This window comes from Watersipora subatra, chromosome 1 (assembly GCF_963576615.1).
Source record: "Watersipora subatra chromosome 1, tzWatSuba1.1, whole genome shotgun sequence".
Classification (NCBI taxonomy): Eukaryota; Metazoa; Bryozoa; class Gymnolaemata; order Cheilostomatida; family Watersiporidae; genus Watersipora; species Watersipora subatra.
Window position 1 is genome coordinate 711,392 of NC_088708.1, and position 11,548 is coordinate 722,939.

At 34.1% G+C, this 11,548-nt stretch overlaps 1 protein-coding gene across 1 annotated transcript; it reads right to left on the reverse strand.

The window, feature by feature from the left end:
• Nucleotides 1-1,375: 1,375 nt before the first annotated feature.
• On the reverse strand, nt 1,376-10,092 carry LOC137385753 (uncharacterized). Its single transcript, XM_068072292.1, has 4 exons — nt 9,913-10,092; nt 2,186-2,305; nt 1,968-2,055; nt 1,376-1,829 (listed from the first exon to the last, which is right to left on the reverse strand). The coding sequence occupies exons 1-4, from the start codon at nt 10,078-10,080 to the stop codon at nt 1,729-1,731; spliced, it is 477 nt and encodes a 158-aa protein (XP_067928393.1). The 5' UTR covers nt 10,081-10,092; the 3' UTR covers nt 1,376-1,728.
• Between the last annotated feature and the right edge of the window lie 1,456 nt (nt 10,093-11,548).

An 11,548-nucleotide genomic window follows, 5' to 3' on the forward strand; every position in this document is an offset into this window, starting at 1 on the left:
ATCCGTAACTAGGCGAGTCCGTAACTAGGCGAGTCCGTAACCAGGCGAGTCCGTAACCAGGAGAGTCCAAAACTAGGTGAGTCCGTAACTAGGCTAGTCCGTAGCTAGGTGAGTCCGTAACTAGGCGAGTCCGTAACTAGGCGAGTCCGTAACCAGGCGAGTCCGTAACCAGACGAGTCCGTAACTAGGCGAGTCCGTAACCAGGCGAGTCCGTAACTAGGCGAGTCCGTAACTAGGCGAGTCCGTAACTAGGCGAGTCCGTAACTAGGCGAGTCCGTAACTAGGCGAGTCCGTAACTAGGCGAGTCCGTAACTAGGCGAGTCCGTAACTAGGCGAGTCCGTAACTAGGCGAGTCCGTAACTAGGCGAGTCCGTAACTACGTGAGTAAACACATGAAATGAGGCGAAATTGTAACTATTTCAACTTTTCAGTTTGTTTTCTGTTCACGTCGTAAGGCCGAGGCAATGACCCCCTTTAATTTAAAACAGTCATAACATCGCTTTGAATAAAGATACTTGTCAAATTTAAATCGCATGTTGTTTGGTATACTTTAAAAAATGTAACATATGTAAAGATTTGAAATGTGTCACAATAGCCTGATTTCCAAAATGACAGAACACTTCGCATGTCTTACAAATTGTACTGCTCTTGTAGTTGTGACTTAGTTTATAAATAACTAGCTACATTTATTAATTACAAGGTTTAACGATTGAGTCTTGATGGAACTTACATTATTTTTGATAAACTTCTTGTATTGTTGTGTGTACCGCATGAACTTATATTGTGCAATGATATACCTACATATTATTCTGCATTGAGGATAGGAAAATTAGATTTTTTTTCATAAAGGATAGCTTATAAAGGTTAATACAAAATAAACCTCAAAACCCTTGCCATTGAGTGTCAGTTTCCAATAAGGCTTGCTTAATGAGAAGTAAAGACGCGAAGTGCAATACAGATATGACTTAACATTAATCATGGAACAAATGGAAACTGTGTTCACGCTCTCGGCCATAGTTTCTAGGACGGTAAAAATAAGATGCATTGATTGCATGTACTACCTCATACCTGCATTTACGTACAATAGAACTGCAGGCTTCTTCTTGTCCACAATGGATTAGATAAAACGTAGAAGGATAGAAACAATAAAGTATTATTAAAATTCTCCAATAGGAATTTCATTTTATACACCAAACTGTGATTGCTACAATTGTTTAATTCTCATTTAAATAATCGAAGTGACCTTATAATTTGACTGTTGAGTGGCCTGCATTCAGTTTAGATAGCAACCTTTGTAACATAAGAGCGTGACTGGCAATAGGCATCAAGTGAATATTCTAGAACAATACTATTAAACAGTATAAACTTCCAACAGTTCCAAATTTATATTTATTTATCTGTAAGACAAACATATCGAACAATCAAAAAACTTTTTATAAAAAACTGCACAGCAGCTTCCTTAGCAACAGCTTCCTTAATAACAGCTTCCTCAGCAACAGTTAGGTGCAAAAGAAAGGTAAGCTATTATCAGATAGGCATGACTGTCACTCATCACAGGAGACCATTAAAATATAGGACTTGACCCCAAGGTTAGCTATCAACTTATGCTTCTATAGTAAAGTTAGCTGCTGCAGAAAATGGCTATTTGAAAGTGTATGAATTATGTGGAGCACAACTTAAAAACACAATAATAACCATAGACAAGCCTTTACACAGGTAACCTCTTGTTCACGATTCATCTGTTTCGGGCAGACGCACTCGGCTGAGATACTCTACTATCTTTCTTGGTGTATCCAGCTTCTCCATTTCATCATCCGGTATTTCTATACCTGTCAACAATCACCAAGTCTTTCTCTTACCGTGACAACGAGTGATTTAATTTCGCAAAAAATGTGTAAGATATGTAGCAGATTTCTAGCTAAACGCTCAATGACTTCCCAGTCGATAAGCCAACCAATTCACATTACCGAATTCATCTTCGACTAAGGTAATCATCTCCACATGATCTAAGCTATCCATTGAGAGATCCTCTTTAAATCTGGTATCAAGAGACAACTACAAGAAATACATGCGGTTGTATATAAATATGACGCGGAGGATCTGAAAAGCCCCAGAGAATAAATGAGGTGATCAACTGAGACTGAAGATAAATTGAGACAAAAAACCAAGGTAAATATTACTGTACCTCAGGAGATTTTGGGCTAATTTTGTCATATTGCTGAATGGCAGCAAATACCCGATCTCGAATGGCTGTATTCACATCAGCTGTAGTGCAGAGTCGAGCTATGTTAATCCATTGAACTGCCTACAAGAGCAATCCATAATTTTTTCAGTAAATGTAGGGACTAGGTGAAGAGCTGCAGTTGAGCTGTTGACATGAATTTGACCTAATTTGATCTACACCGTGATGAACTACCATATTTTATTACTTTGTCACTAACTCAGATTTACCAGAAATTTGTGACTAAAAACTTTGGCAGAGCAATAATTATATGTAAACACTACTTCTTCTTCATCAATTTGTTTATAATAATTATATTATTACTCTGTAGAGATGCATAACAATTATATTATTACTCTGTAGTGATGCATAATAATTATATATATTATTACTCTGTAGTGATGCATAATAATCATAATACCTAAGTAATTGTGTCATTGTTGTTATTACTTCATATTCTGACATAACCTGGTAGTTTTCTACAAAAAAAGATGCAACATGCTGAATCTATTTATCAAAAGAAAAATTTGTATACTATCTCAATTGTATCTGTCACAACCATCTCTGTTCACATTAGCCAAGACATCAATCTCGGCATCAAACAAAAACCCCTCTTCGGCATTACACTCTATAAAACATGATTGTACTACAACAGTTTTACTTTGTACCTCTGTCTCTTTGGCAATAGAACTTAGTAAAGACAACAACTCTTATGGGAAAACTGTATAAACTATTTTTTTACGTTTAAACTGGTTCTGGTTCATTTGCATTTTGATTAGTGCTATTTGTAGCATTTAATGGTACTTGTACTCTGACATGCTATATTTCAATATTCTACGTTACAATAACAAAAATAGACTATTGGTTTCATTTTTACTTACGGTATTAATGTATCTTAACATCACATCGTTAGCAGCAACAAAATGGTTTTAAATACTGAAAGCCGCTGTTAGATAAACCAAGTATTGGTAATAGTAAAAAGGTAATAAAAAGCGTATTTGAGTTGTGAAGCCGGATCAAACCTATCTTGTCTCGCTTTAGTAGAGATGATGTGAAATATATTGAATACAATTCATTACAAGTATATGTCCAAATCTAAGAATCATGTACAAATGATACAATGTAACAATTATGTACTTCAAGTATTAGCGATCATATAGATTTGTTACGCGTATTGAAGACTTGACAGTGATTGTTTAAACTATTAATTTGTGTAAACTATAGGTAATAAACTCTCTAACAGGAGCGTTAGTAAAAGCTCTTTATCACATTACACGCTAATGATTTTTCTATGAAGTTGAATGATTGATACAAAACAAAATGTCTATGTGACATTTGAAAGAAGATCTATGATTTATTAGCTGCCACCAATTACAAGATTACCTGCCAGAGCAAAGCAAAGATGGCACAACATTGCAATATGCTGCCAATAGACCAATAAAAAATCATGTTATCAAAATTGTTGTGTTCTGTATAACGGTTATAAAGATAAACAAATCTGTTCGCTTTATCACAATAAATTCCTTTATGAAAACAAAGGTAAAATACTATTCATAAAGTCTCCTAAGCTACATGTATCTCCTAACAACCAGGCAATGCAAATTCCATTATCATGAATAAGAATTTTAAATAGACCATTGGTGAAAAATGATAAGACCTTGCGATTTCCACACGATTACCTGTAGCTGATGATCAATTTTTAAAAGCACTTCTTGATTACTTTTGCCAACACAAAAGTTTTTAGAATAGCAATTACTAAAAACTATATAAGAATATCTGCGAAACTACAATTAACAATATTATTATCCGATAAGTTTATTTGGTTTTTGTGTTGTCAGTTATTTGTTAAATGCTTTAAAAAAATAAAGTAATTTTTAATGCTAGCATTAGGCACTCAAGTCTAGGGAGCATTGCAATGTGATAACTTAACTAATGTTATTTAAAAAATTATTTGGTCAGCTTGAGAGTAACATTGAATACACGACTTGGCATGCTTTGTCAGCCTAAGAGTGACATTGAATACACGACTTGGCATGTTTTAAAATACGTCTTATGGTTATTCGATTATATCCCAACTCTTAAATCATGCAATGAGCAATTTATCTAACTATGAGTAATCTAACTAAGTAATATAACTATTTATCTAACCCAACATATGAGAAACTTGAGATGCGAAGAAAACTCCGTGCATATTTTTGATTTGAGTTACTAGACAAATTTGAGAGATATGATCATACAATACAGTTCTCAACGAAAGAGCTAGGTGGCGAGTATGCGAGAGATATGACCATAAAATACAGTTATCAACGAGAGATCTAGGTGGCGAGTATGCAAGAGATCTAGGTGGCGAGTATGCGAGAGATATGACCATACAATACAGTTCTCAACGAGAGAGCTAGGTGGCGAGTATGCAAGAGGCCGCTTACAAGAACAACATTGCTCGGTCTTTATTATTGGATAGAGTTTAAAAAAGGTCAGCTAAAAGTGAAAGCGTATCAGTAGAAATGAAAGTGAGGTAAAAAGAGCCCTGCTGCTAAAAGAACCATAAAAACTGACAATGAAAACAAAATTCGAATTATGTTTTGTGTAACAAAAAATTAACATGAATTTTCATTTTTCAAGTATGTGTGTTTATAATAAGCTAAGTTCATTTAGGTTGAATTTAAAGGTTATGTTATGCAGTGTCACAAAAGTGTAGCATACCAAGTCAGTTGCTATCAAGTCTCTCATACACTACCATTAGCAGCATTATATTTTATTGCAGATCATAACCACTAGATAGGTATAAGTTATATTGCAGATCATAACCACTAGATAGGTATAAGTTATATTGCAGATCATAACCACTAGATAGGTATAAGTTATTTTGTGAGCATAGGTAGTGAATTAGAACAATTAAAAACAGGTTTTTCCATTGTAATATTCTGTTTTGGGTGTTTTTTTTCAAAAAGTGGGAACAGATTAATTTGTATTTATTCGATATAAGAAAAATTGATTTAAAATACGACATACGAACATTGACATACGAACTCGACCCCGGAATGCATTAAGCTATTATGTTAAGATATGACTACTGGGTAAGACAACAAATGCGAATTAAAAAACTAATTGTTATGTAAAACTATTTGAACAATAGTCTGACCACTTGTAAAAACATTTATTACAAGTCAAGATTATAAATCGATGCATACATGTAAATAGTCAAAGTTCAACAAAATCAAAGATACCTATGTGTGTGATGAACATAGCACTGGAGGCATTCTATCCAAACACTATTTTACTTGCTATACTTGCCAAGTAATTCTACATTACGTTAGAAAAAAATAAAGAATCTAGAAGAAAGCTGGGTCTGAATGTTCAAATTATAAAAACTAGAACTGCCACTAAAATAATAACTGACGTCAATAATCCTGCAACATCTCATAAAATCATACTGATTAGGGTAAATATGTACCCTAAGTCGCAAGCTGTTTTATAGCTCTATTATTTTAATTTTTGTCAAAATTTAGCCTCTGTTTTTTTTTGTGTTTTATAGCGCTATTGTCGGAAAATCACATTTTTCTTGTAAAACTATATTGCGGACCCGCGTACACTAAAAACCCACTGCCAAATTGTAAGCTAATAACATATCAATAACAGAAATCTATTCTAAAACCATTCCATCTGTCATAGACATAGAGTTAAAGTTTATATCTATGGTTTTAGATTACGATATTTCATCATAACCTTGCCTGTGTCATTGGCTTGTCATGTCTGGGGACAATATTAATCCCCTAATGCTAATTGGTCAATCTTGTATTTCATCATTTTTACTAATTTAGTACAGTCAAACATGGATAACTCGTCCACGGATAGCTCGAACACATGGTTAATTCGAACATTTCCTTTGGTCCGTTCCCACGTAATGATAAATTGCTATAGATAACTCGAACTCAACACTGTTAATTCGAACTGTTTTTTTGCCCAACAGCTACCGAAACGGTTGTTTTCGCTTTAGAAAATCACTTTATTCAAAGCCATAGAGGTAAACTTCATCTTTTCGTAATTCATAAGCGTCGTTATTACCACCATCGGCAAAATATTTTTGTCAACGACTTTTCTAAAAGTTTGGTGAAATTTGATTTATACTGCGATGCGATGAATAGCACGGGTTAGCCGGGTCACGCGCGCAAGAATTTTCGCCACGCACATACAAAACAAAAATCGCATGTTGTTTTGTATGTGCGTGGCGAAAATCCTTGAGTGCGTGACTCGGCTAGCCCGTGATGAATAGTTTTCCGACGTTGATTCCGTGTTGAGTCAACGTCGGAATGTTGAATGTTTAAAACGTCTTAAAAAATGTTGTAATTAAACGTATACGTTGTCTGAGCTACAAAAAACTATTCATCGTTTGACCTAAACACAGAATACGTGTGTACATTCAATAAATATCTATTAAAAAAGCGTGAGTGATATAGAATGTACCGTAAAACCTCGTAAAACTTCTAATTGAACTGCCTCGGAGTGTTGCTCTTAACGAATCCCAGGTAAAGTAAGGTAATCTGCATAAACTTCAAGAAAAAACGGCAAAATTGATCGTGGGTAAAACCCCAAAAGAAAAAAATGTCTTTTCTTTTGAGCATTTCAACAACGATCAAGTTTTGCCAATGTCAATCTGAAAAACGTCCTGGCAATAACATCACCTCAAACAACAAACCAATCTCAAGTGATAGAAAAATCTCTATACTTTTTCATGAAAACGTTTTAAACTTTACATTAGAAGCATTTAATTTGAAACAAGCCATTTGTGCTTTTGATTTATATTATAGTTTGTATATGTACATGTATCTACTAATAAATAAGTAAATATATGGACTTGTGACAGTGCTCTGATAACTTGAATGCTCTGATAATTCGAACACTTTTGCTCGGTCCCTTGAAGTTCGAGTTATCCATGTTTGACTGTATTTTACTACTGTAACTGTTAGGTTACTTAAAACTCAAATAAACTATGAGATACATGTAAAACTCAGACACCATTACTTTATCATAATTTGTTTTCACCCATTGTAAAATATTGACACGTTTAAAGTGGGTGTTAAATTGGTGTCCATAAATAAATGAATTTTGAGGGAATTTCTCAAAAAGGTTTTAAAAAATAACTTTTTTCAGTCAATAGTGAACGCCCGAAATTGTAGGAATCTGTGAATCACCTAAAGATATGCTATGTGTAATAAAATCATTATTAAATCATGGGTGTTTTATGTAACATTTAAAACAAAATACTTTTAGAAACTCAATTAATATTCAACAGGGGTTTATAACATTGAGCCATGATTAACTGTTGTAATTGTATTATGTGACTTGTCTACTATCTATAAAAAAACATTCAAAACTTTCTATGTAGAGTGATGTTCACCAGGCACGCTCTATACTGCAGGCATATTCTTTGTAGCAACGGTGACAGAAAAAAAGAAAAAGTTAGCCTAGCACTGTTATTTTTCATCAGAGAAATTATTTTTTTAGGATCCTAAATTAGTTTCACACATATTTGAAGCTGACAAGCAGACCTTCACTGTAACTTGAGCATTTTCTTTATAATTGTGTCACCGTTGCAACATGTCACCATTGCAACTTCCTTACAGCAAGTGTTTGTTTGGTCATTATCTACTGTTGAAAAATGGGTACAGAAAATTAAACATGTAGGCAAAATTTCCGACATGGTCACATATTTAACTAATCAGTGGCATAAATTTCTATCACACTACTACGTAAAATATGCACACTCATCGTATTACGAGGAATAAAAAATTAATCTCAATGAAAATGAGGTGGTTGCTCGAGTGAAAATTTCACTCAGTGAAATTCAGTGACTTCAGTGAAAATTACCATACTTTTCACCAAAATGAGATCTAATTCGCTCATCGGTCCTATACACAGATTACATTATTTTCAATTGTGCTCTGGGGTTCTGCTGGTGTAGAAAGTTTGTGTTTTGTAAGTGACTGTACCACTCATGATAAGTATGCTGCACCTACCTTCATGGGCAAGCTCATTGTCAAAATACTTGCTGCTGATAGCAAAGTAACCAGCCTCAAAATCTTTTCTGATGGTTCAGCAGCACAGATGAAAACAAATTTCTCATGTCAAACTTGTATTAGTTCAAAGAGAGCTATAGTATAGAATCTTGAGCAGAATTTGTTTGCCGTGACAAAAGACACGTGACAAAAGACCAGTAGATGGAAATCGCAAGTTGATAGTAAAAGATGCCAACGATTTTGCCATGGCATGTAATAAATCTACAGAAGAAATTATTGTGATTTTTATTACTACTATGTCTGAAGAGAGGGAATTTTTAGATCAATGTTGGCTGCTTATACATGCCTTGAAAGGTATTTAGCAAGTACATAATGAGCAAGCAACAAACAAATACTCTGTTTCATATAGTCGAGTCAGCCAGAGTTCCGACCACAAAAAGCATTCCTTCATACATCTAGATGATGTTGAAGCTGAACCTGCTTCACCATGTTCACATGATGGCAGATGATGAAGGTGGTAATAACCAAAAAGTTCCCAGGATAAAAGTAGCCGAGTTCGTTTTAACGAAAACGGAGAAAGAAAAAAGGCCTTCAAAAATCATGTAGGGTTGGTTAGAAGGGTAGACTGTGAAGATTATGAGATTCAGTTTTTAAAACGGGCTAATTTCCTAGTACTAATGCTTTTACAGTAAAAACTAATAATGGTTCATGGGTGACAATTGACCAGATCACCATGTCACTGTCTTGTCCAACACTAAACAAGAGCGAACCATGTTGCTTTAAAGAAGACCTATCACTAGCAGAATGAGGTCGTATTTTTAGCTATTCAATATTTTTGGAAACTCCATACTTTAAAGACTTCTAACAATATCATTGTACTTTATGTTTTTTTAAATTCTAGATAATCCAATTACTGCTAAATGTACTGTTTGTGTATATATAAAATCTCGATTTTAGTTGGTGCATTACAATTATGTTTGTTAGTTTTCACTTCATGTTAATTATGTTTAAATTGATAATTTCATTATATTTTATCATATCAATAAACCATATACAATAAAAAATAATCTAAAGCACTAATTCCCTTCAAAATTCAGACGAGTTGCAACGGTGACAAGAAGCTGTTGCAACGGTGCCAAATGCTAAGGCTTGTAATTTACCTTCATCTTGACATATATCACTATGCACATGATTTTTATTGTAGCTGTACGTGTTCTAAACATCATAACTCGGCAAGACCATTGTGGTGTATCATAAATCACAGTTTTTCAAATAGCTAAAATAACTTCTAAATGTTGCATTGCTGATTATGGACAGACCCAAATGTCAATTAATTCTTACCCGGAATTATCTTGATCACTAACAAATAGCCTAGTAACACAACAAAAAATAGCTCAAATTCTAATGTGCAATGAGTATAAAAGCAAGTTTCCTCATTGAACTAGTTTAGACTTCATGTCTTCAAACGCTGTAACAAAAGAAAACTGCTGAAAGGTTGAGAAAGGAATGCATAAAAGCAAGTTTTTTACTTGCAAGTAATCTAATGGACGAGCTGATAAAAAGCCAAATTTAAAATGTTACATTACATATAGAAATCTAAAGCACCAACTATCTTATTAGATCTATGGTTGAGTCGTACTGGATAGTTAGACATGTGCAATTGCTATTTCTTACTTGTGGTTGAGTAAAAGCCTTTGTCACGGAATTAGTAGCCGTACAAATTTTGTGACGTAATTCAAACGTATGCTGAGTTTTCAAAAAATAAGATGGGTTACTTAGAGCCCGCTTACAGAAATGTTTGTTTCTCAACAGAAAGCGCCCGGTCAAACAATTTGCAGCCATTTTTAAACACGCGTGGCGTGGAACCGTGATTTAAGCCTTGGCATCAATAAAATTTTGTTGGCATCGGCTTAAAACCCATCCTGCGCAACTTGAATTCTGAGGCTGATAAACTACTTGCATTGTTCGGTCAAGGTTGATTTGATGGCTATCTATTTTTGCGCGATGTAGTTTTGCACGCGTATCCACAAGCCTAGAGGGTGTTGCATATAATTATCTTTCAGAATTCTTTCCGTCTATCAACCTATCTTACGTGCGTTTTAATTAAGGATGAGCAAAATGCACATATATTAGTTTGGTTTAGAATCTACCAAATTATCTAAACGATTTTGTTCAAGCTGAAATAATTTGTTTATTTAAATATAGATGCATTCTTCCATACCATATTGCAATCTGAAATTTAGTTCATCTTATAGCGCTAATTGAATGATATGTAACTCAAATACACTCAAAAGCTATCTTCATCTCCATTTGTAGGTAAAGCAAATATTTATTGAGACGACAACTCCGATTTCTGTGCGGGAAAATAACGTTGCTAACAGGTCGTAATTGCAACTTGTTTCTTTGATGTAGTCAGTTGTGTTTGCAAAAACAATATTGTTGCAAATGTAATAAAATACGACATGCTCTATGCTTACTCGAACTTAGCCCCCTTCACTGGAATCGAGTTTGTATGCTTTCAAATGCAGGAGATAGCGCTGTTAAATGCATCTTCTCTCTAATAAAAACATGCTGGTTTGTTAATAAAGGTAAATTCTGTAAAAAGCTGCACGATTCAGCAAAGGTTTAATGAATCATTGATGTAGTAGCAAATACAAGTTAGTATATACACTCGTTTGTCTATATTTATTAGTCAAATGATAAAATAAAAATGCCTAGGTAATTGTATCTTTGAATACTCGTGGACAGGTAAGTTTGCTAACAATTTAAGGTAGGTAAATAGTTGCATTGTTCTGGTCATTATTCTTCCAACTGCTTCAAATAATTTTTGCATATCACATGAATGAAAAGGCCATTATCAAACTACAATAACATATACTTTAATTAACATATTTTCTTCTGCAAACATAACTGTCCTTAGCGCCATAATAATGTACTACAGTGAATGTATTTCACTTTCAATATTAACTCATTGCGTACCAAGAGTCGCGTAGTGTGGCACGGCACAAAATTTGCGCCAAAAGCGGTTTTATGGTGGTGCGGTTTTAGTAGGCTTCATACAAACTGCTTCTGATTAGGAAGTTAATTAATTAGCTTATTGTATCTGTACGTAAACAAATAAAAACAAAGTCATCTGCCTTTGTTGAACTAATAGAAAAACATGTTTACAGTCCATGTTGAGTTTCACTTTGCAAGAATGTTAATTTTTATTGCAATTTTTTCTTTGTATTTACCAGGTGTAACAGACCCATTACAGCTACCAAGGCTTCCCAAATTTCAGTATTATTTATTATTAAATTATTTATTGAGT

Excerpts from the sequence above, each read along its gene's own strand:
- LOC137385753 (XM_068072292.1), bottom strand. The coding sequence starts at position 10,080 with ATGGCTGCAAATTGTTTGACCGGGCGCTTTCTGTTGAGAAACAAACAT. Across the intron at positions 2,306-9,912 it reads AGGCTTTTACTCAACCACAA|GCAGTTCAATGGATTAACAT; the intron begins GTAAGAAATAGC and ends TTGCTCTTGTAG. Across the intron at positions 1,830-1,967 it reads CTTAGTCGAAGATGAATTCG|GTATAGAAATACCGGATGAT; the intron begins GTAATGTGAATT and ends GATTGTTGACAG.